Source organism: Panthera tigris, chromosome E1, assembly GCF_018350195.1.
Source record: "Panthera tigris isolate Pti1 chromosome E1, P.tigris_Pti1_mat1.1, whole genome shotgun sequence".
NCBI lineage: Eukaryota > Metazoa > Chordata > Mammalia > Carnivora > Felidae > Panthera > Panthera tigris.
This window is the reverse complement of record NC_056673.1, coordinates 58698661-58723926: the sequence shown is the minus strand read 5'-3', so window position 1 is coordinate 58723926 and position 25266 is coordinate 58698661. Positions and strand designations below refer to the sequence as shown.

The window sequence follows — 25266 nt, the reverse complement described above, 5'->3', positions numbered from 1 at the left end:
AAAGGTGTTGGATTTCTGTCAAATGTTTTTTCTGCAGCTAGTGAGATCATGTGGGTTTTGTCCTTTATTCTGTTAATCTGTGTGTTGCACTGTTTGCCGTTCATAGGTTGAACCACCTTCGCATTCCTGGCATAAATCCCACTTGGTCATGGTGTATAATCCTTTTTGTATGTTGTTGGATTTGGCTTGCTAGTATTTTGTTGAGGAGATTGTGTCTGTATTCATGAGGGGTGTTCATAAGGGCCCAGAATTTTATGTTCTTGGGATGTCTTTGTCTGGTTTGATCGTGAGTATGTGACTTTGTGCAAAGTCAAAGACAAAACACGCAAAAGAGAATGCTAAACTTCTAAGGATTTCCCAAGAAATAAAGGAAAGTCAGCATATATTGCCTACCTCACGTCCGACACTCTCCTTGGTGGCTTCTCCGAGGATCAGGAGGAAGCGGCTCGGAAAAAATGGTACCTAAGCTGGGCCTTGGAGAGTGAAAAGAGCAGACACGGAGAGGTACAGCAGACAGCCCTGAGGGAGGGGCCCGAGAGAGCAAACGGCCGGAGAGGAGATCTTCCGGAGTGGAGAGGAAGGGTTGTGCAGTGTGCCTAAAACACAACGGGGGCCTGCGAAGGGCTACACGGGGCTGAATAATGCCCCCGAATTCATGTACTCCGGGAACCTCAGAATGTGTTCTCTTTGGACATCAGGTCTTTGCAGATGGACTTTGTTAAGATGAGGTCCTTCTGGATTCGGGTGGGCCCTAATCCAATGGCCGGTGTCCTTATGAGAAGAGACGACAGAGACACAGAGAGCACCATATGGAGGAGGAAGGCCATGCGATGGTGACGGCAGGGATTGGGGTGCGAGGGAGCCGGGCCCTGCTGCCCTTGATCTCAGACTCCGGGCCTCCAGAGCTGTGAGGGACAAACTGCTGTGGCTCTAAGCCTTGCAAGTGTGGTGACTTCTGGTAGCAGCCGTAGGAGACCCATGCCAGATGATGCGATGTCACACACGAGGCTAAGGACCGGGGCTTTCCTGCCAGGCAGAACCTGCCGGGCTGACCGCTCCGGGCCAGGAGCCTGGGGCAGGGGGGACGGGTAGACCGCGTTTAGGGGCATCTTTAACGGCTATTTTTTTTTTTTCAACGTTTTTTATTTATTTTTGGGACAGAGAGAGACAGAGCATGAACGGGGGAGGGGCAGAGAGAGAGGGAGACACAGAATCGGAAACAGGCTCCAGGCTCCGAGCCATCAGCCCAGAGCCTGACGCGGGGCTCGAACTCACAGACCGCGAGATCGTGACCTGGCTGAAGTCGGACGCCCAACCGACTGCGCCACCCAGGCGCCCCTTTAACGGCTATTTTTAAAAACAGACTTTTACTTTCCTCTGTAGCTTCCTCTTTGTTCTTTTAAACTGTCGCAACTCCTGTTGGAGTCACAAGCCGTAGGCGTGGGAAGCTTGAGATTTGGTTGCGTCAGCCACACCGGCCATCCGTCTCCACCCTGCCGTGTACCGTCTGTGCAATGTGGGGACGTCATTCATGGCCTCAGTCTCCTTAGCTATAAAATGGGGTTAATAGTATCTCCCTCGGGGCGTCTGTGGGGGTGCAGTCAGTTAAGCGTCCAACTCTTGATTTCTGCTCAGGTCCCCATCTCACGGTTCGTGGGGTCAAGCCCCGTGTCAGGTTCTGTGCTGATGGTGTGAAGCCTGCTTGGGATTCTCTCCCTCTCTCTCTCTCTCTCTCTCTCTGTCCTTCCCCCACTCTCTCTCTCTTTCTCTCTCTCTCTCAAAATAAATAAATAAACATTAAAAAAAAGAACATCTCCCTCAATAAGCAGAGCTCCTGGCACACAGGAAGCCACAGATAGATGGTAACCATGATGATGCTGAGTTGTTTATACCTGACCTTCTTTTATTTTTTTTTTTTTTTAATTTTTGAAATTACCCTTCTTGGTTTTCTGTATAAAAACCATTATAGGCTTCTTGTTAAAAAGAAAAGATATGCATATACAAGTTTAGCTTATTGTTTTTGATTATCAAAATGATTCATTATTACTTTTAGAAAATTTATAAAATTAAAAACAAGATGAAAAACCTATAATCCTGCCATCTGGACAGGATCATTCTTATAATTTGGGGGCTGTTTTCTACTTCTATGATATATTTATACAGCTATAAGGTATCTATAAATATACATTATATGTAAAGGCATATCGATATCATATCCTACTTTCTTCATTTCACATAACAGTGTGAGCATTTTTTTGTTCTTGAAATACTTTTATAAAATGTTTTATAATAGCTTCATGGCATTGTATCATATAAATGGGCCATGATATATTAAAATATTCTCCTGTTAGAAATTCAGTAACAGGGGCGCCTGGGTGGCTCAGTCGGTTAAGCGTCCGACTTGGGTTCAGGTCATGATCTCACAATTCATGAGTTCGAGCCCCGCATCGGGCTCTGTGCTGACAGCTCGGAGCCTGGAGCCTGCTTCAGATTCTGTGCCTCCCTCTCTCTCTGCCCCTCCCCCACTCACACTCTGTCTCCTTCTCTCTCTCTCAAGAATAAATAAACATAAAAGAATTTTTTTAAATATTGGTGGATTTTTTTTTACTTTATTGAGGTATAATATGTGTATGTTAAATTGCATATATTTGAAGTGTATAGTTGCTGAATTTTGACGCACACACACACACACACACACACACACACCAGTAAGGCGATCACCACAATCATGTTAATGAGCATATCCATCACCTCCAAATTTCCTTTGTGTCCCTTTGTAATCCACCCCTTCCTCCAGCCCCTGCCCCCTAAATGACTTTTCTGCTCTCTGTCACTATAGATTAGTTTGCATCTCCTAGAATTTTCTATAAATGGAACCATGCAGTATGTACTGTTTCTTCTGTCCAGCTTCTTTCACTCAGCATGACGATTTCACGATGTACCCAGACTTCTGTGTGAATGAGTCAAGAGTTCATTCATTTCTGTTGCCGAGTCCTGCTCCATTGTGTGCATAAACCACCACGATGTGTTTATCCCTTCACCTGCTTATTATCCCCTCACCCGCTGGGTTGTTCTCCGTTCTCGGCTGCTCTCCACCTTTATGCAGAACTCTTGCGTGTGGACGTAGGTTTTTACGTCTTTTGATAAACACTTGGGAGTGGGATGGCCGGGTCATATGGTGAGTGGGTGCTTAACTTTTTAAGCAACTGCCAGACTGTTTTCCAAAGTGGTTGCCCCGTGTTGCACTCCCACCAGCTGTGCGTGTGAGAGTTCCAGGTGCTTGCTGTCCTCATCAGCACTTGGTAGGGTCACGGTCAGGCTTTTCAATTCTAACGTGTGTGGGGGAGTATCTCATGGTGGTTTTAATTTACATCTCCCTGATTACTATTGTCGCTGGGTATCTTTTCATATAACCTTTTGAGTCCCGTTTCTTCCCCTTGATATGTTTGTGATTCACCCATGTTGTTATGTGTATCGCGGTTTGTTCCTCTTTATCGCCGAGTGGTACTCCATTGTCCATTCATTGGACATACTTCTTTATCCACTGACCAGTTGAAAGACCCAGCTGCTGGCTCTTGGTTTTGTGGTTACGAATAAAAATGCTGTCAGCAGGCACACACGGATTTTTATGCGAGCATTTTTCATTTCCCTCGGGTAAGTACCGAGCAGTGGGATTGCTGGGTCATGTGGTAAGTGCGTGTTCCCAAAGTGGATTCTCATTTTGCATTCCCGCCAAGCCACATGTGAGTCTGGCTGCTGTGGTCCCCGCCGGCAGTCCAGACTGTCAGTTTATACTTGTGTTGTAGTGTTCCTCATAAGTGTGTACTGTGCCGTTGTATCGCTTTGTGGTTTCCGTTTCTGTTTCTCTCCCGACCAACCATGTCGAGCACCTTTTCATATGCGTACTTGCCCCCTTTTTGTGGTGAAGCGCCTTTTCAGATCTTTTGCCTGTTTTTAAATTGCGTTTGTTTTCTCATTACTGACTTTGAAGTTTCTTTATACGTTCTGGGTATAGATCCTTTATCAGAGATGTGTTCTACATGTATCTTTTCTCAGTCTGTGGCTTGTCTCTTTAATTTTCTTAGCAGTGTCTTTCAAAGAGCAGAAATTTGTCATTTTAATAAAGTCCTCTGTATCAATTTTTTTCATTTATGGATCGTGCCTCGGTGTCATAGCTAAGAAATCTATGTCTGACAGTACTATTGAGTTTCAAGAATGTCTCCTACAGGGAGGGGCACCTGGGTGGCTCAGTTGGTTGAGCCTCCCACTCTTGCTTTCGGCTTAAGTCACGATCTCGTGGTTTGTGGGTTCAAGTCCCGCATCAGGCTCTGCGCTGACAGCATGGAGCCTGCTTGGGATTCTCTGTCTCCCACATTCTCTCTTCTTCTCCCGCACACATGGTCTCTGTCTCGAAATGAATAAACTTAAAAAAAAAAAAGAGTGTCTCATACATATTCTGAGTAATCTTTTATTGGATATAAGTGTTGTGAATATTTTCTCCAGGCTGTGGCTTGCATGTCTTTGTTATTTAACAGTGAATTTTGAAAAGAGTTTTTAATTTTCCAGTTTATTAATTATTTCTGTGATTATGCATTTTGTATTCTAAGAAATCTTGGCCTATTCTGAGGTGGCTAAGACTTCTTTTACAGATTCTTCTAGTAGTTGTATAATTTTAGGCATCACATCTATATCCGTGACCCATTTTGAGTTAATTTTTGTATACTGCATGAAAAAAGAAGTGACGTTAATTTTTTTTCATATGGATATCCAGTTGATCTAACACCATTTGTGGAAGAGCACTCCTTTCTCCATGGAACTGTCCTTGCGTCTTTGTCAATAATCAATTGATAATATTTCTCTACTTCTGGACTCTCCATTCCGTACCATTGATATGAAAGTCTATGTTTTCACCCTTGCCAGACTGCCTTGATTACTATGGGTTTATAATGAGTCTCAAAACAGATAAGTCCTTCAACTCTCTACTTTTTTTTGTAATTGCTTTGGTTCTTCTAGGCGTTTTGGATTTCCATATGAATTTTAGAGTCAGCCTGACAATTCCTACCCCCCGAAAAGGTCCTACTGGAATACTGATTGCGACTGTGTTGAATTTATAGATCAGTTTGGTAGGATTAGCATCTAACAATATCGACTGTTTCAGTCTATGGACATGGTGTATCTCTCCATTTATTTACATTTCCTTTAATTTCTTTCAGCAAGGTTTTGTGTTTTTCAGTATGGAGGTCTTGAATGTCATTGGTTTAATTTATTTCTAAATATTTTGTGTAGAGGTCTTTTTGAAGGGGGTCCTATAAATGGAATTTTTAATTTATTATATTTGTCAGTTGTCTGTTGTTAGTCTTTAAGAATACAAATAATTTCTTTTGTCTACATTAACCTCTTATCCTGTAATCTTGCTAAGCTCACTTATTAGTTCTATTAGTTGTTTTGTAAGTTTCGTGTGATTTTTTTTTTGTGTAAATAACTGTATCATCTGCACACAGGGACAGTTTCACTTCTTCTTTTCTGATCTTTATGCATTTTGTTTCTTTTCTCATCTTATGGAGAGGCTAGAGCCTCCAGTGCTGTACTGAACAGAAGTGATGAAAACAGGCATACTAACCTTATCCTGATCATGGGGGAAACAATTCAGTCTCTATCACTGAGTACAACATTAAGTGTAGAATGTTTCTAGATGACCTTTAGCAACTTAAGGAAGTTCCCTTCTATTCCTATATTGCTGATGGCCTTTATCATGAATGAGTGTTGTATTTTTGTCAAATATTTTTTCTTTTTTTTAAGTTTATTTTTGAGAGAGACACAGCATGAGTGGGGGAGGGGGGAAAGAGAGGGAGACACAGAATTCCAAGCAGGCTCCAGGCTCCGAGCTGTCAGCACAGAGCCCAACGTGGGGCTCAAACCCACAAACCCGTGCGATTATGACCTGAGTCGAAGTTGGACACTGAACCGACTGAGCCACCCAGGCACCCCTGTCAAACACTTTTTCTGTATCTATTTATGTATGTGTTTTTTTGCGGCCATCGATCTTAGGATCGATATTTAAAAATGAAAATAAAGGGTCAAAATGTATAAACACTTTTAAGCTGTTTGCATCTTATTTCCACATTGCCAGAAAGAAAAGTTTGACCAGGATACGGTCCCCACCCTGTGGCTGTGCAAGGGTGTCCATTTTCCCAAACCCTTACCTACACTACATTTTATAGTTTTTTGCTTATTGCCAATTTCATGGACCTAGACCTCTCCCCAGAGTACCTTGTTTCATTTCCATTTATTTCATTCTCTGGACACAGAAATGTCATTGTTTATTTGTATTTATTCTCTAGCGAATTGTTTTTTCTTGTTTTAACAGATGTTATTTTTTAGAGCAATTTTAGGTTCATTAAAAAAGTCAAGAGGAAGGCAGAGAGATTTCCCCTTACCTCTTGCTCTCACTCATGCATATCCTCCCTCATTATCAGCATCCCACACCAGAGGGTATGTTTGTTACAACTGATGAACCTCTATTGACACATCATTATCACTCCAAGTCCATAGTTTACATTAGAGCTCACTCTTGGTGTTGTACATCTGACGTGTTTTAACAAATGCATAATGACATATATCTAACTTTATAGCATCATACAGAGGACAGTTGACCCTTGAGCAATGTGGGGGTGAGGGGTGCCGACCCCCCCCCCCACGCTCAAAATCCACACATAACTTTTGAGTCTCCAAAGACCCAATTACTAATAGCCTACTGCTGATCGGAAGCCTTACCAGCGTCATAAGAAGTTGACTAACACATACTTCGGATGTTATATGTAGTATACACTGTATTCTTACAAGAAAGTAAACTGGAGAAGAGAAGATGCGATTAAGAAAATCATAGGAAATGGCACCCAGATGGCTTAGTTGGTTAAGCATCTGACTCTTGATCTCGGCTCAGGTCACGATCTCACGGTTCATGAGAGCGAGCTCTGCATCGCGCTCTGTGCTGACCCCGTGGAGCCTGCTTGGGATTCTCTCTCGCTCCCTCTCTCTCTGCCCCTCCCCTGCTAGCGCTCCCTCAAAATAGATAAATAAACTTCAAAATTACACACACAAAAAAGAAAATCATAAGGAAGAGAAAGTGTACTTACAGTACCACACAGTATTTATGGGGAAAAATCCAGACAAAGCGGACCCTGCAGTTCAAACCCGCGTTGCTCAAGGGTCATATGTAGTTTTACTGACCTAAAGATCGCCCGTGCTCTGCCTATTTGTCCCTTCCCCCTCCCCTCAACCCCTGACAACCCTGATCCTTGAACTGTGGCCATAGTTGTGACTTTTCCAGAACGTCATATCGTTAGCATCACACAGTCTGTGGCATTTCCAGACGAGCCTCTTTCACTCAGCAATGTGCATTTAAGGTTCCTCTGTGTCTCTTCATGGCTTGATGGCTCATTTCTTTTTAGAGCTGAATAATATTCCCTTGTCTGGATGGACTGAAGTTCGTTCATTCATCTACTGAAGGACATTGTGCTTCATTGTGTTGCTTCCAGGTCTTGGAAATTATGAGGGGCCACCAAAGGGAGGAATTATTTCCAGCCCCCTCCCCACCCCACCCCCACCACTCCACATGCACACACAGGGCCACAGACCCACACCCCCTTCCCAGCGCTGCCGCGGCCTGCTCACGCCGTGGGGCAGGCCGAGGCTTCCAGAAAATAGATCCAGGATGGAGACTCACTCGGGCAGAGTCATGGGTGGAAGATTCTCCGGCCACTGCCGTGGCCAGGAGACCTGATTCCCTGCAGGGGAAGGAGCCTGATTCCCTGCAGGGGAAGGAGCCTGATTCCCTGCAGGGGAAGGAACCCGATTCCCTGCAGGGGAAGGAGCCTGATTCCCTGCAGGGGAAGGAGCCCATTTCAAACCAGGAGACAGCCCCAGACAGAGGGTCGGCCTCGTACCTTCCAGGGGCAGCTGGACCCAAGGCAGAAGGCTGCTCGTGCCCTTTCGCGGCTCCTGAGGGGGACATTATTTGTATTTATTAACTGATTAATCGATTAACTCCAGACACTGTGCTTGGGACTATGGCTGGGGTTCCAAGGGTTCAAACTAGAGCAAAGTTGATGGACGGCTTGGGTCCCCATGGCATAGGGCCTGTGATAGCAGATGACTGGATGGTCACCTCAGCCACCTAGTGTGACATCTGTCTCCCCATCAAGACTGGCTGCCACAGGGTGATGACTATATCTTGGTGACTTCTGCTTCGCCAGCTGCCAGCACATCCTGGCACAGAACATGAGGTCACTTAACACTCATGCCTGGGGGGTCACCTGGGGGGCTCAGTTGGTTGAGCATCTGACTTTTGGTTTCGGCTCAGGTCATGATCTCACAGTTTGTCGGATCGAGCCCCACATCAGGCTCTGTGCTGACATTGTGGAACCTCTTGGGATTCTCTCTCTCTCTCTCTCTCTCTCTCTCCCTCTCCCTCGATTTCTGCCCCTGCCCCAATTGCTCTGTCTCTCTGTCTTTCAAAAGAAATAAACACTAAAAACACACAAAAAAAACAATTCTCATGCCTGGGATGAATCTGTAGGATGTCTGTGAACTTTGAAGCCGTGAGAAAAATAACAGTGAGGAAGTAAGATGTGGGGGAGATTGAAATAGGCCTGGTTTTTAGTTTTTATCTCTGTGCGTGGAGAGCAGCTCAGTTCCAAAAGTATTCCAATGTGCTCTGTGTAATGTGCTCATATGATTGTTATGTGGGGTGTGTTGAAATTAAACAGACGGTTTATTTGGGCAATCCCTCCCCCAAATAGTACGAGTTAGAAATGTGTGATAGAAAGAGCCAGAAGACGCCAAGTAGCATCACCTCTGTGGACAAATAAAAAGGGGGTGTTTGCAAGTTGCTAAGTTTTGGGGCCATTCGTCACACGGCAGCAGATAACCGGTATTTATAGGAAGGGTCTCTTTTCAGAAAAAGTCTAAGTGGGGAAGAGAAAACCTCCATTATGACTGAGTTGTGGTTCTCAAAGTCAAAGAGGCATTGGGGCCAGATTTTAACATTTTTACAATATCCAAACTTCTCTCATCCATCCATCTATCGATCTATCATCTATTATTTATAGAAAGAGAGAGCACAGGCAGGAAAGGGGCAGAGAGAGAGGGAGAGAGCGAGAATCCCAAGCAGGCACTGCACCGTCGGCCCGGAGCCCGACATGGGGCTCCAACCCACGAACGGCGAGACCATGACCTGAGCCAAAGTCAAGAGCTGGACGCTCAACCAACCGAGCCATCCGGGTGCCCCTAAAATATCTAAATTTTCTCTTGCTTTTCTTCATCCTGAGCTTTTTGAGTCAGCCGAAACAATAGGTTGATAGAACCCCAGTGGTAGGTCCCAAGCATAGTGTCTGGAGTTCATCGATTAATCAATTAGTAAGTGCAAATAATGTCCCCCTCAGGAGCCGCGGAAGGACCCGAGCAGCCTTCTGCCTTGGGGCCAGCTGCCCCTGGAAGGTACGAGGCCGACCATCTGTCTGGGGCTGTCTCCTGGTTTGAAATGGGCTCCTTCCCCTGCAGGAAATCAGGCTCCTTCCCCTCCAGGGAATCGGGTTCCTTCCCCTGCAGGGAATCAGGCTCCTTCCCCTGCAGGCAATCAGGCTCCTTCTCCTGCAGGGAATCAGGCTCCTTCCCCTCCAGGGAATCGGGTTCCTTCCCCTGCAAGGAATCAGGCTCCTTCCCCTGCAGGGAATCAGGCTCCTTCCCCTACAGGGAATCGGGTTCCTTCCCCTGCAAGGAATCAGGCTCCTTCCCCTGCAGGGAATCAGGCTCCTTCCCCTACAGGGAATCAGGCTCCTTCCCCTGCAGGGAATCAGGCTCCTTCCCCTACAGGGAATCGGGCTCCTTCCCCTACAGGGAATCGGGCTCCTTCCCCTGCAGGAAATCGGGCTCCTTCCCCTGCAGGGAATCGGGCTCCTTCCCCTGCAGGGAATCGGGCTCCTTCCCCTGCAGGGAATCATGTCTCCTGGCCACAGCACTGGCTGGAGAATCTTCCACCCATGACTCTGCTCGAGTGAGTCTCCATCCTGGATCTGTTTTCTGGAAGCCTCGGCCTGCCCCACGGCATGCGGCAGCGCTGGGAAGGGGGTGTGGGTTTGTGGCGCCGTGTGTGCATGTGGAGCGGTGGGGGGGGGGGGGGGAGGGGGCTGGAAATAATGCCACCCTCTGGTGGCCCCTCTCCAGCCGGGTTTGGAGGCGAGCCTGGGAAGCACGTGGAGCCCGTGATCTCCCAGCCGCGGGGGCCTCGTTGTTCAGTAAGCAGATTACGAGATGCTGCATCAGGTGCGTGGTGGGGGGCTGTCTTCAGACCCGCCACTTGCCTTGTTTCGCAAACAATGATCGTATAGTGCAGCCCGGTCAGGGTCCACTCTGGAAGGCGGCGACTCCCTCAGCCTTTTTGGGTCTGCCGCGTGGCCACGGAGGTTCGGCTCGCCTACCCACCTTCCCAGCCAGCTACTGATTTGTATCTGAATCTGTCCCCTGGGAGTGCCCCGGTGCCCCACAGAAATGGCGGGACCTGGCTCAGCCCAGCGTCCTCAGACAGGGAGGGCAGAAAAGCCGCCGTCTCCCGCACACCGGGCCGACTGATGTTCTAGAAGCAGCAAAGGTTCTAAAAGGCCGGTCTTTTCTCTTTGAGGATGCCCCAAGTTCTGAGGGATTGTGCGTGAACCACCCCTTGTGGCTTCGTGCAGAGAACTGGTGCCTTTTTGAGGAAGGGGCACCTCGGGATTAAGCGCCTCTGACACTTTTATGCTCTGGGCTGAACCGGGGAAGCTGGAGAAGGCCATTGCTGTCGCCTCTCTGTAGGATGCCAGGGTGGGGGCCCAGAACTGCTGCTTGCTTTTACTCTGGTTACATTTTCGTGGGCTTTTGCTAGATGCTACTGTTAAATCTCCACAGATGGCACTTAGCCTGTGGTGTGGCCGAATCCACGTAATAAAATGCTTTGCAACTGGGGTTTTAAACAAATTCATGAACTTAAAAAAAAAAACCCGTAATAAATGGGGTTGTGTTGCTGAACTTGGAGCTTAGAGGCCAGCAAGTATGGTCGTAAGGACCTGGCTCTCCAAGCTTGGGTCCAAAAACCAACTCTACTGCCTGCCAGCTGTGTGACCTTGGGCAAGCTCCTTAACCTCTCTGGGCCTCAGTTCCTCTTCTGTACAATGGGGGTGAATGGCACCGCTCCTTTCCAAGGATTATTGCGAGGATTATATGTGATACGTGCCCACGCGAGGTGGTTAATACAGGACCAGGCCCATACTGAGTGTTTAATAAATGTGCATTATTTGTGTTATTGGTATTGATAATTTCCTTACCGAACCATAAACAGAACCAGTGTTTTATTTTTCCAGGAAAATGGTGAACCGGTAGAAACTCAAACAGAAGCCCCACCCCGTCCAAAGGGATCAGGAGGCAGCAGGGGGCCCAGCACCCAGCCCTCTGCAGCCCTTGATCATATGCACAAAGGCCTGTTATTATCCTGACTTTGCAAATGTCCACACAAAGGCTCCAAGGGGCTTGGTGACCCGCCCAAGGTCACACAGGGAAGGCTTGTGGGGGGGCTCATCTGTCATTAGGGCCACTCACTGCCTCTGTCCGTGTGGGATGCAATTTGATCAAAACACGCCTTCCCTTCCACATGAAATGTAATTTCACGTGTGACTGTAATGGGACCCGTTCGTTCATTCGTTCGTTTGTTCGCTCGCTCGCTCGCTGGCTCACGGGTGTCTGTGTGCGTGTCTGAGCTGGGCCCGTGTGTAAGTGTGTCCCCCACGCCCTCCCTGCCCTGTCCCCGGGACGGGCGGGCGGGGACACAGAGCCGCGTGGCCCTCACGTGACCCGCTCCCCCAGCTCCCCCTGCGGCGCCGACACCCCCCTGCGGTTCCCCGACGGCCACGGCCTCCTGCAGACCCCGCGCTGGGACGAGCCCCAGAGGGCCTGCGCGCTGGAGCAGATCTGCGGCGTGTTCCGCGTGGACCTGGGGCACATGCGCTCCCTCCGTCTCTTCTTCAGGTGAGAGCCTGTCTCCGCGGCTTCCCGGAAGTTGGCGGGGGTTGCAGGGGGCCCAGCGGGCGGGGGCTTCGGGTCCAGTCGGGGCTCGCTTCCCGACATCGCTGAGCCTGTGGGCAGGGGTGCCCGCTACGGTTGCCCCCAGGAACCGGGTCCGGGCGGCTTCCAGACTCTTCCATGCGCCCTCAGGGTCCCACCCCCTCCATCCCCCCAAGAGGCTTTGCAGCTCCGCCTGTGTGTGTAGGAAGGGGGCGTGGCTTTCTGGAGGAGGCGCCCCGTTTTCATGGTGGGCGGACCGTCCCTATTAGCGTCCTGTCTAGCAGCCACATCCAGTCGCTCCCGAAAGGCAGGGTGGCCCGGCCCCACGCTGGCCCCGGCCGAAGACCTGTGCTCCAAGCACACGTGTCGCTGGAGGGGTCCCAGACCCAGAGCCACAGTCTGGCCTCTCAAGGAAGGGCAGCCGGGGTTGGGCCGAACACCCAGTTGGACGTGCAGTGAGTTTTCCCGGAAGATTCTCCCAGGGTGCCCTCCAGGCCGTCCCACCTGGGCTCAAAATCTGATTCCACCTAATGGCATCCACCCCTAGATCTCCTGGAGAGGGGGCACCAGAGAGGGGGGGCACCAGAGAGGAGGGGACACCGGAGAGGGGGGACGCCAGAGAGCGGGGACGCCAGAAGGGGGGGGGTGTCACTGCTTGGGGCCGGGGACCCAAGGCCGCTCCGGCAGCCCTCCAGGGAGCGCGGACAGTCCTACTTCCGGGCCCCCCCCAGGAGGGGCTGGCTGGCGCTCCTCACCCCAGGGGGCGATGGCTCGCGTGTGGGTGTAACTGTCCCCCTGTGGCCCGCAGCCAGACTCGGCGGGGCCTTCCTGTTTCCTGCCCCGGGGGTCAGTGATAGGGGCCTCTGATTATACTTGGAAATAAAACCCGGCGTTTACATACTCATTGCTCCCTTCTGCCTCCCCCTGCGACGGCCGCGCAGCGACGAGGCCTGCACCAGCGGCCAGCTGGTCATCGCCAGCCGGGAGAGCCAGTACAAAGTGTTCCACTTCCACCACGGCGGCCTGGACAAGCTGTGCGACGTGTTTCAGCAGTGGAAATACTGCACCGAGACGCACCTCAAGGACCAGGTAGCCCAGAGGGCGACCGGAGGGCCCCGCCGTGGGAGTCGCCCGGCTGCCGAGACTCCCTCCCCTCCTCTTCCCTCCCACGGCGGGGAGGGTCCGGGACTTCCCCGCGCGGAGGCCTCGGAGGGGTGTGACCCGAGCCTGTCCGCGGTCGCTGGGCGGCTGATAGGGCAGCAACTTTGGATTTGAAGCCTGTGCCCAGGGCTTCTTGTAAAGTCAGTGCTGTGCACTTGAAAAATCATGTTTTGACAAGGCTTCCTGCCATATTTTGCTCAATCTACATACAAATGTAATAAGAGCTCTTTAATTATCTGTTCAAGATACTGTATGTGCTTATTAGAAAGGGGCTGACTTTCAGATTCCCTTCCTTCCCACCGAGCCTCCTGCTGGCTTCCCTCATTACACTAGCATGGCTTTTTTTTCCCCCTACATTGAACAACCTTTGATTTTTGAATTAAATGTCAGCTGCAGTTTTGCCCCGGATTCGTGACTGCCCGTGGAGACAACCTGACAGGCGGGCTCCCTGCTCGCGGAACAGCGGCCCCTTTGTCTGTGGCCAATCACATGTAATTTATTGCAGGCCCTCCCGGCAGAGGGAAGTTGGGCCCTACGAGGCATTAATTCCGTTTTTTTTGCGGCCGGGGTCGCCGAGAGAGTGGGGGCGGTGGCGAGGGGGCCGCGGTCTCGGTCGGTCGGTGGGAGTGGGCCGGGGAGCCCGGGCGGCCCCGCGGGGGGGGGGTGGGGGGCCGAGGGGGAGGGGAGGGATCGATGTTAAGACGAAGGTATTTTCGTTTTAATTGCGGCTAATTACGCTCGCCGATGAGGGGTCTGCGTGCGGGGGAGAGCGCCCCCCCTCCCTTCAGGAGAGAGGGGGATGGGTGGGGGGGGGGGTATTTGGCGCCCTGGGGAGGGCGGGCACCGGTGAGGTGCACATCGCCCCGAGGTGTCTCCCCGGCCAGCAGGTCGCCGACGAAAAGACGTGCATACAGTTCTCCATCCGCCGCCCCAAGCTGCCCTCCTCGGAGACGCACCCCGAGGAGGGCGTGTACAAGAGGCTGGACGTGGCGGCCTGGCTGCACCACCTGAACGAGCTGGGCCAGGTGGAGGAGGAGTACAAACTGCGCAAGGTGAGCCGGCCCGCGGGGAGGGGGGAGGCGGGCGGCACCGCCGGGCCGCCTCCGGGGGGATGGGGGGGGGGGGGGGCCGAGGCGCGGCGCGAGCGGCTGTGTGAACGCGCCCGTGTAGCAATCAAAGGGGCTGCGCTGAAAAGGAAACCCTCCGGAGCGGGTTTGGGGGGACCCCGCGTCAGCCTGTATAGAAGAGCTCGCGGCGCAATGCGGCGCTTCCAAAACCAGGATTAGGCCGCGACGTGAGAACGATACGTTCGTCGGAGCGCCACACCAGGGTGGGCATTGACATTGAAATGAGCCTGGTTGTCTCCTGTATGGGAATGGAGGGCCTCCACTCTCCCCTCCAAACATGTGCAAATTGCAGCGATGTGAATCAAGGCATCAGCTGTCAGGAAGGCCCCGCAAAGCCACCACAACACAAATCTCCGGGGATTTGGGGGTGCTTTGAGCGGCCCTGTTTGGGCCCCTCCCCAACTTTTGCCGCTTCCTGCAGGCCATTTTCTTCGGCGGCATTGATGTGTCAATCCGGGGGGAGGTCTGGCCTTTCCTGCTGCGGTATTACAGCCACGAGTCCACGTCGCAGGAGAGGGAGGCGCTGCGGGCGCAGAAGCGAAAGGAATACGCCGAGATCCAGCAGAAGAGGTAAGGGCCACCCGCCCGCCCCGGCCGCCCAGGGCCATGTCAGCTGCAAAGGCAATTTGAGGCGCAATCCCGCATTGATAATACGTTCCGTGACCCAGAGTTTCTTTCGAAAATGGGTCCCAGGCACGGAGTGATAGGCTTGGATAAGTGCCGTCATTATCCGCAGCGCTGCTCTTTAGCTCTGTGTCAAGGTTTTAGAGTTCTTTTTCAACAGACTTAACTAGGCACTGACATCCCGCGGGGAACGCTGGGGTGGGGGGGGGGGGTTGGGGGAGGGCAGCCGGAGCCGGACTGGGGAGGTCTCTCTGGGTCTGGCTGACCCCAGGCTGTGTTGGGGACCCGTGGAAAGCCTCGGATATGCACACCCCCAAGTCAGTGGAGGGGGGGAGGGGGCTGGAGGGTTTGCCAGCCGCAGCAGCAACCAGCCCCATTGAGAGCACCCAGCCCCCATCGGGAGCACGCAGTGCCATTGAGAGCACCCAGCCCCCATCGGGAGCACACAGCCCCCATCGGGAGCACGCAGCCCCATTGAGAGCACCCAGCCCCCATCGGGAATACCCAGCCCCCATCGGGAGCACCCATCCCCATCGGGAGCACGCAGCCCCCATCGGGAGCACCCAGCCCCCATCAGAAATACCCACCCCCATTGGGAGCACGCAGCCCCTATCGAGATCACCCATCCCCCATCGGGAGCACGCAGCCCCCATCAGGAGCACCCAGCCTCCATTGGAAAGACCCAGCCTGCATCAGAAACACCCATTCCCCCATCGGAAACACCCACCCCCATTGGGAGCACTCAGCCCCCATCGGGAGCACGCAGCCCCATCGGAAACACCCAGCCCCCATCAGGAGTACACAGCCCCCATCGGGAACACCAAGCCCCCATTGGGAGCATGCACTCCCCATCAGAAACACCCATCCCCCATCGGGAGCACCCAGCCCCTATCAGAAATACCCATCCCCCATCGGGAGCACCCAGCCCCCATCAGAAACACCCAGCCCCCATCGGGAGCACCCAGCCCCTATCAGAAATACCCATCCCCCATCGGGAGCACCCAGCCCCCATCAGAAACACCCATCCCCCAGCAGGAGCACCCAGCCCCCATCGGGAGCACCCAGCCCCCATCAGAAACACCCAGCCCCCATCGGGAGCACCCAGCCCCCATCAGAAACACCCAGCCCCCATCAGAAACACCCAGCCCCCATCAGGAGCACACAGCCCCATCGGAAACACCCAGCCCCCATCGGGAGCACGCAGCCCCATCGGAAACACCCAGCCCCCATCGGGAGCACGCAGCCCCATCGGAAACACCCAGCCCCCATCGGGAGCACCCATCCCCCGTCGGGAGCACGCAGCCCCCATCGGAAACACCCAGTCCCCATCGGGAGCACCCATCCCCCATCGGGAGCACGCAGCCCCCATCAGGAGCACCCATCCCCCATCGGGAGCACCCAGCCTCCATTGGAAGCACCCAGCCTGCATCAGAAACACCCATTCCCCCATCGGAAATACCCACCCCCATTGGGAACACCCAGCCCCCATCGGGAGCACGCAGCCCCATCGGAAACACCCAGCCCCATCAGGAGTACACAGCCCCCATCAGGAACACCAATCCCCCATCGGGAACACCAAGCCCCCATCGGGAGCACCCAGCCCCCATTGGGAGCATGCACTCCCCATCAGAAACACCCATCCCCCATCGGGAGCACCCAGCCCCTATCAGAAATACCCATCCCCCATCGGGAGCACCCAGCCCCCATCAGAAACACCCAGCCTCCAGCAGGAGCACCCAGCCATCAGGAGCACCCAGCCCCCATCAGAAACACCCAGCCCCCATCAGGAGCACCCAGCCCCCATCAGAAACACCCAGCCCCCATCGGGAGCACCCAGCCCCCATCAGAAACACCCATCCCCCATCAGGAGCACACAGCCCCCATCAGAAACACCCAGCCCCCATCGGGAGCACCCAGCCCCCATCGGGAGCACCCATCCCCCATCAGGAGCACCCAGCCCCCATTGGGAGCACCCAGCCCCCATCAGAAACACCCATCCCCCATCAGGAGCACACAGCCCCCATCAGAAACACCCAGCCCCCATTGGGAGCACCCAGCCCCCATCAGAAACACCCAGCCCCCGTTGAGAGCAGGGGTTGGGAGGGGCAGGCCCTGCCAGGAGTGTGTGCAGCTCCTCAGCCCCGGGCGGGTGCCCTGCTCTGTGCCAGGCTCTCCATGACCCCTGAAGAGCACAGAGCGTTCTGGCGCAATGTGCAGTTCACCGTGGACAAGGATGTGGTCCGGACAGATCGGAGCAACCAGTTCTTCCGGGGGGAGGACAACCCGAACGTGGAGAGCATGAGGTGCGTGCCTTCCCCGGCCAATGTGGCTCCTTCCCGAGGGGAGGAGAGCCCCTCCCCACTTCACCGCCTCGTCTGCCTCTCTGGGAGTGTCACCTTACCCCACGGGGCCTCCTCGGCCATCGGCCATCCGTCCGTCCGGGAAGTCAAGGAACGGCAGCAGTAGCGTGTAGCCTCTGCTCGGCTTGGGGGCTTCCTCCCAGGTTCGTACAATCAACACCCCAAGAGCAGAGGGACATTAGCCACTGTAGGCTGCGTCAGTCAACATCGCGTGGCCACGGTGTCCCCGGGAAGCCCTGTAGGCCCCTCCCCGGGTACCAGCAAGGCCGCCCACTCCCCGGGGCATCCACCAAGCCTGCCTTTGCGTGGTTCACACTAAGCCCAGGGGGAGCCTTCCCCTGGCGGTCCTCCAGCCCATAAAGCCACACAGAGCCCGAGGCTGGCATCTTTGACCTTATGCTGCTGCCTGGCAAATAACTGCACAAAATTAGCAGCCCATAAAAGTGTCCCCGCCAGCCCACCCTTTGTCACAGGCAGGCACTGGGAAGAACATCGGACCCACACTCCTCCCCTGGGGGTCTGGCCTGTAGGCCACTCCGTTGCCTTAGAGTCTGAAGACAGTCCCCAGAGCGGCCTTCCTCGCCCTGCGATCGAAGCGAAGGGGGGGATCCTTGGCAGCCCCGGCTCCTTCCACCCTGGGTGACATGCCACCGAGGGTGCGGCAAGGGCGGGCTGCACTGACCGCTCTGCACTGTGTCGCCAGGAGGATCCTGCTGAACTACGCGGTCTACAACCCCGCCATCGGCTACTCCCAGGGCATGTCAGACCTGGTGGCGCCCATCCTGGCCGAGGTCCTGGATGAGTCAGACACCTTCTGGTGCTTTGTGGGTTTGATGCAGAACACGATCTTCGTCAGCTCTCCTCGGGACGAGGATATGGAGAAACAGCTGGTGAGGCTTGGGGCCGAGGGTCACAGTGTGCCGGGAGAGAGCACACCTCCCGCCGGGTCTCCGTGGCCACGCGTGGCGTGGCTGCTGTGGGTCAGGAAGCAGAAAAGCCAGGGTGGGCATTGCCTACGGGGCCTGGGGGCTTAGCCCCGGCCGGCTCCCTGGGAGGAACACACGCTATGCTGGAGTCCCGCGATGCGGGCTGCCACCCCCACCCCATGCCCCCTGCAGGCTGGGCTGTGCATCGAGGCCCCTCCCCTGGTGGCCTCCCGCCTCCCTGCAGGTGGCATCCCAGCCCAGGCTCCCTGGTGGAGTGAGGAAAGGGAGGCCCATCACACCTGGCCCTGTGCTTCCAGAATGGGTCCTCGGGTGCATCCGGGCTGCTCCCTACACAGTCCGAAGCCGGCAGGACGCCTGAGTGGGCAGGAACGAGAGGCTCCTGAGGCCCCCTGGGCAGTCGCCACACCCCATCCGAGGCCGCAGGCCTACCCTGCAGCACCCAGCCGGCTCGCCCCCTCCTCCTGCCCCCCCCCCCCCCCCGCACAGACCAGGCAGCTGTGTGTTCCAGTCACCCGCTGAGTGCCAGGTGGAGGGCACCGGGTTGTGGTCTCAGCTCCCCTGTCCCAGAGACAGCCCCGGCCTAGGAGCTGGCGGAGATGGGAAGTGATGCAGGCAGATCAGGCCAACCCTGCAGCACTCGGGACCTGCCCAGACTCGGCTGAGCACAGGTTCGGGCACTGACACCGTGCGGCCGGTCTTGTGGGACCGGATATGTCCCGTACAATGAGGGAGGAGCTGAGTGGATGGGCTCGAATGCCAGGGCCAAGGACTGACTGAATGGGAGCAGGGCACAGCTGGGGACCCGCAGACGGGTGGGGGGAGGGGGACCAGGATCCGGGAGGCAGGGCTGGGAGGGTGAGGGGTGCCTGGGTGGGGGGGTGGGGACGTCCGGCTGGGAGGGGCAGGCCGCATTGTCGGTCTTGACCCTGTGGCGAGCCGGAGCGTGCAGAAACTGGCCGGTCAGCAGCAGCCCCTACGAGGGCCAGGACCACCCCAGCGGCCGTCTTGAGTGGGAGGGTGGGCTGCTGGCATGGGAGGGGCCTGTGAGCCACGGAGCCCTGCCCCAGGTCCCCCTGCCCCCGCTGCCCTCTCTCTGCATCGGCTCTGTGATGTCAGTTTCCACGGCACCTGGGGAGACAATTACGGGGTCTGACACGATTCGCCCCAGACGGGCTCACGCAGCACATGGCCCCGTGACTCATTATCTGCCGGAGATGATTTTCTAATGGCGCTGGAGTCAGCCTCCATGTTGTCCCACGTCACCGGGTGGTGACCTCAAGCGCAGCAATCGAGTGCCCTGGGGTTCAGAAACGCCCCCTCCCTGCTCCAAGTCAGCTCTGGAAGATGATGGGTCTCGGAGGGGGAGGTGGTTGGGCTGGCGCGGGGCGGGGCCCACACATCATCTGCTCGCCTTCCCGGGAGGAGGGGTGTCAGAAACAGCCCCGTGTGGCAGCTGTGGCCCGGCGGAGCCTCCCACCGCAGCCGGGCACCTTGCTCTGCCTGGCCCTGCCAGGGCCACGCCCCCAAGTGATCGGAAGTCTGGGCTAAACTAGCCGATTCCAGCAGCAGATTAAAGTGAGCGGGTGCAGGCACGGGCCGCCGTCGGAAGCCGGGCGCTCGGCATACGCGCTGCTTGGGTGGGGGTGGGGGGGCCGGAGGAAGGGCCCCCGTGGGAGCGGGCGCCTCGCGTGGCGCCCGCGGCCTCACCGGTCCCGGCCCCGCCCCCAGCTCTACCTGCGGGAGCTGCTGCGACTGACCCACCTGCGCTTCTACCAGCACCTGGTGTCGCTGGGCGAGGACGGCCTACAGATGCTCTTTTGCCACCGCTGGCTGCTGCTGTGTTTCAAGCGCGAGTTCCCCGAGGCCGAGGCCCTGCGGATCTGGGAGGCCTGCTGGGCCCACTATCAGGTAAGCCAGCGCGGGCGCCGGTCAGCGTCCGCACCCCGCAAAGAGGGCGGGGGCCCGCGCCTGCTGGAGGGCCCCCTCCTCTGCGGCCCCTGCCCCCGGAACCCACACGTCAGCCCCGCGCTCGCAGCTGCCGGCTGGCCCCGCGGGGCTGGCTTCAGACCTGCAGCTCGCCTCCCCAAACCGAGATAGACGCGGCTGCCCGCTCGCTGGGCCCATTGCCACCTTCTGGGGCCGAGCTCCCTGCTGCCACAGCCACTCAGTGTGAAGGACGGCATCACAGGGTGAGCAGGCCGCCTGTGGCCCAGGACGCCTGTGCCACCTGCCAGGCCCCCCGGGCCCGCCCCGCCCTCCTTCCTCGCTCAGGACGGATCCGGGAGAGAGCCCGAGACCCTGCGTCCCCAGCAGCCCCTCTGGAGGCCCCACCGTCCCTCTGCACATTTTCACTGTTATCAGCACCTCTTCTGCAAAGCCCCCGAGAGCCTGTGGCCCTGTCACAGGGCGTTAACGCCCAAATTAGCAACAAGCCGCGACGTTAAAGGATGTGCAAGTCTCTTGGAATCCATCAGTCTTTAAAAAAAAAATAGTATTGACGCTTCCGGGAGGTGGCCGGGATCCCTTCTGCAGGAGCCGGCTCTGTTCTCACTGTCAGCCCGGCTGCTCCTGTCACACAGGCCTTGCAGGTACATGGGAGCCCCACCGGCCCGCAGACACGTGCCCCAGCGTGCCCCGGCCTTCCTGATGTTGCTGGAGGAGCATGTCTGGGGGCAGCGAGTCCAGAGACACACGGCTGGTGCCCCAGGCCGTCCATGTACTCGCCCACCCGTGCCCTCCGCCCGCTCTCGCGCCCCCGCCCTGGTCTGACTGCTGCCCGCCTGGAGCGGCGTGCTAGGCGGGTACGTTCGGGGCGAACTCTCTGCATTCATCAAGGGAACCACTGGCACGGAGGGTCCAAGACGTTGGATCACGTCGTTTCTGTAAACCGTGTCCGCTTCGCAAGGCTTCATCGTGTGCTTTCCCAGGAGCGAATTGGCCGCCCTCGTGACGTCACGTTTAGGCTGACGTCACGAGTGAACTCGAGTGTTGCCCTACAGCCACAGCCACTTCGCAGGGTGATTTTCATCGCTGTGCTCTAGCTACACCCCGAGTTGCACAAAATCTCGTGAAAACCACGGGAGAAGCCCACGTGGACATCTCTGGTGGCTGCCACCTTGCCTGAAGTTCACTAAACAAGTTTACGTCCGCGTTGGCCTAGTGTCTTGATGACATTGGCCCCGGGGGCGTGGAGGTGGTCCCATAATGGTAGTGGGGGTATGCTTGTCAAGAGTGAGCGCCACGGTGGGGGGAGGCTCCTTTGAAGCGACCCCTGAGAGAGAAAGGCTTTATTCTATCCATTTTCTATTAGCGTGGGGCAAGGGGGCTAGGCTGCCCCAGGCCTTGTCCTGAGAATGAACTTAGCTCTGTCCTGCTGCCCGGCCCTATTTAAGACATGCCTTGCCTCGTCCTCCCGACCTTTCCTTCTCAGAGGAGCTGGACACCCCCTTCCTGGAACTCCGCTGTCTCCCACCCCAGCCGGAGCTCACATAGCTGCAGAAGGAACGTTCTGAGACCAAGCGAGTCCATTTCGGATTAGTTCAAAGGCAGGGGCCAGGCAGCCTGGGGGACGGTCTGTCCGGAGCAGGCCGGGCGCTGGCTGTTAGCTCTGCCGGAATTGTGGGCTCCGCCCGGCCCAGTCTAGCTGTTCCGTCTGGCTGGCGGGTCGACGCTGGGAGACTAAACACGGGCTTCCTGCTGCTGCTTCCTCTTCCTCTGCCCTTGGGATCGAGGTGGAGTCAGAGGCGGGGCGCTCTCAAAGCGTCCGGGGGAGGGGGGAGAGCACACAGAATGCACCCCAGTCAAGTGCAAGCCCCCCGGGTGCCGGCTTCCTGCCGCGTGCCTGGCGTTGCCGGGCAGTGGTGGGAGGCGGTCTCCAAGGAGGACAGCAGGATCCTCGGAGGAGTCCTTGCAGAGTCCGCGAAAGACAGCAGGATCATCGTAGCACTCCCCGGGGGCCGTCAGGAAGCTGTGGTGCTCCTCTCCGTGAGGATCTTCTCGATTTCTTAGCAGGAAACTTAGGGGTCATCTCTGGGGCAGAAGTTGGGATGTTCAGCCTGGAGGCAGGAAGACACTGACCAGTGGGTGGCCGCCAGAAAATTCTCTCTTGCTGGCGTGCCCCACTGCCCACCGGAGCGTATTCTGACGCAGCCTGAGACACGCACCTTTGTGAATAGACCGGAATGAGCCCAGGCCAGACTTCAGAGGGAGCGCGTTCTTTGCCTCCTGTGACCGAGTGCGTCCAGAGGGCTCCCCACAAACACAGCAGCAGCCTGTGGGGAGCACACGCCCCCATCCCCTTGTCCCGTCACTGCAGCCCTTGGGTGTGGTGCTGACACTGGCCCATGTGCAGGTGGGGAAACTGAGGACAAAAGAGGCTTGCGGCTTCCCCGGGGCCACGTGAACCCAGACAGCCTCGAGCCACACCTCTGCACTCAGCCTCCACCTGGGGCCTTGGCTGAACCCTACTCTCCTCCCCCTCAGACGGATTACTTCCACCTTTTCATCTGCGTGGCCATCGTGGCCATTTACGGGGATGACGTCATTGAGCAGCAGCTGGCCACCGACCAGATGCTCCTGCACTTTGGAAACCTGGCCATGCACATGAACGGGGAGCTGGTTCTCAGGAAGGTGAGCGTGTGCTTGCCCCCCCACGTGGCCCCACCCAGCAGGCTTGCGAAGCCCCGCCCATGCACCAAGCCCCAACTCTCACTCAGCATCCCCCCGACACAGGCCAGGACTGCACGCAAAGGCCCCGCCCCCCCACAGGCTCCACCCCCCTCGAATTCAGCCCTAACCGCACACGCTCCCGTATGGGGGTCCCCGGGGGCTCTCCCCGGCAGGGCCCCGCCCACCCGTCAACCCTGAACCCCACTCAGCCCCCCTGGAATACAGACCCCGCTCCTACGTGCTCCCTGGGGCTCTCACTGCCAAGGCCCCGCCCCCCCAATGAAGGCCCTGCCCCGAAGCGCTGGTTGGAGCGCGATGCTCCCTGTCAAGGCCCCGCCCCCATAGGCAGAGCCCCGCCCCCCACGCCGACTCCCTCCACTCAGCCCCCACCCCGAACGAACGAAGGCCCCGCCCCCACGCGCTGGTGGTGGAGCCCTGCCTGCCAAGGCCCCGCCCCCCCATGCAGATCCCCTCTGCTCAGCCCCCACCCCGAACGAAGGCCCCGCCCCCACGCGCTGGTGGTGGAGCCCTGCCTGCCAAGGCCCCGCCTCCCATGCAGACCCCCTCCGCTCAGCCCCCACCCCGAAGGAAGGCCCCGCCCCCACGCATCCTTCGGGGGTGCTCCCTGCCAAGGCTGGGAAGCCCGGTTGGGCTGCACGGGGCTGGCCCTCACGCCCGGATACTAGAGCCTGCCCCTCGCTGCGTGGACTGAACAGATTCCCGGGGTTGATAGACGGGGTCCGCCCTTTGGGGCACCTCACTCACGAACTCACCGCCCAGAGCCAGGATGCGGAGAAGGCGGCTTTGGGAGAGTGGGGAACGAAGGGGGAAGACGGTGAGCTTTGCCACTCCGCACTTCCCAGCTCCTGCTGGCGATGCTGGTTGTGTGAGCTTGGCAGCGGGCCTCAAAAGCAGCAAGGAGGGACCCGGGGGTCGGCGCCGCAGCCACAGGGGAGACAGACCCTGCCGAGGCTGCACGGGGCAGCCGTGGGGCAGACGGGGCCCCCGGGCACCACGGTTGGGGGCTGAGTCAGAGGGGTCGCCCTGTCCCTGCTCCCCCTTCAGGTGAAGGCCACCCCCCCCCCCCCAGCCTCCTTGCCCGGGGCGGCAGCCCCGCCCACTGCGTGTGTCCTGTCCTCTCTCCGCAGGCCAGGAGTCTGCTGCACCAGTTCCGCCTCCTGCCCCGCATCCCCTGCAGCCTGCACGACCTGTGTAAGACGTGCGGGACCGGCATGTGGGACAGCGGCTACATACCCGCCGTGGAGTGCACGGGCCACCACCCCGGCTGGGAGAGCTGCCCCTATGGGGGCACGGTGGAGACGCCTTCGCCCAGGCCCCCCAGAGAAGGCAAGAAGGGCCCCAAGATGCCTCGAGACGGCTTCGGTTTCCGCAGATAGGGCGGACTGCCCGCGCCCGCAGGTCCTGGGCACGTGGGAGGGGGTGGGGATGGGCCGGTGGAAACACGAGGAAGAAGAGACTTGTGGCAACAGGAAGGGGACCTTTTCGTGTTAATGACATCAGCAGAGCCTCGAAGTGACAGAAGTTAAGCCCCGCCAGCTGCCCAGAGAAAAGTCACCTCCCGAAGCAGTGGGACCACAGCACACGGCGGTTCCCCCGCCGATGCAGGCGGGCTGGGTCTCCGTCTGCCCCGGAGGCTCCCCCGGCACCATCAGTGACCAGAGACAGTGCCGGGCGATGAGGAAGGACCAGAAGGCCTGTTCAGCCAGCAGCATAGGGAATGCAGAACAGAATGGGGGCCCGGCCCGGCCCGAGACATCCCTGCACGCTGGACACACGTCGTCATCGGGCCCCATTTTCTGAGCAGGCCAGTGTTGCTTTGCACAGCTTCACGGCTTATAGGAAGATGTCTGCAAAAACGAAACAAAACAAAAACGAAAGCCCGGTGATTTCAGAGTAGAGAGACGTGGGAGCGGTGGAGGGTGTGAGAAGCTCGGGGCTTTGTGTCCGTGTAAATGTTTTCGAAACAGCCCGAGCCTCGAGCTGTCGGGAGCTGTCGGGCTCGCCTCCCGTAGTGGAGGCGGCTCTACGTGAGCATCATCGACATTGGCTAAGGTCCACCTCACCGAACACAGCGAGCAGCCGGGGGCCGTGTGTGCAGGCAGGATGGGCAACGTCTGAGGGGAGTGGTGGTGCGTTAAGTAACCAACCGAGACAAAGGCACCCGAAAGAACTAGAAAGATTCCCGCGTGCCCCCGGGCCTGCCCACAGCCTGGGCCTTCCGTAAGTCAGCTTCGCAGGTGGTCGGGCGCAGCAGTGACCGCAGCAGTG

General features: G+C 56.7%; 1 protein-coding gene across 2 annotated transcripts in view; it reads left to right on the top strand.

Moving 5' to 3' along the window:
- The window catches only part of TBC1D16 (TBC1 domain family member 16), a 71336-nt gene extending 46960 nt beyond the window's left edge, over positions 1-24376 (top strand). The window contains exons 4-12 of one of the 2 annotated variants that reach the window (XM_042966602.1): positions 11893-12054; positions 13032-13179; positions 14139-14303; positions 14800-14948; positions 17171-17305; positions 18066-18252; positions 20038-20217; positions 22792-22938; positions 24126-24376. In XM_042966602.1, coding sequence (XP_042822536.1) covers positions 11893-12054; positions 13032-13179; positions 14139-14303; positions 14800-14948; positions 17171-17305; positions 18066-18252; positions 20038-20217; positions 22792-22938; positions 24126-24374 — 1522 coding nt within the window. In that variant the 3' untranslated portion in view covers positions 24375-24376. Of the gene's footprint in view, positions 1-11892; positions 12055-13031; positions 13180-14135; positions 14304-14799; positions 14949-17170; positions 17306-18065; positions 18253-20037; positions 20218-22791; positions 22939-24125 lie in introns of both variants that reach the window. The other variant, XM_042966601.1, reaches the window with a different exon arrangement.
- Positions 24377-25266: the final 890 nt, after the last annotated feature.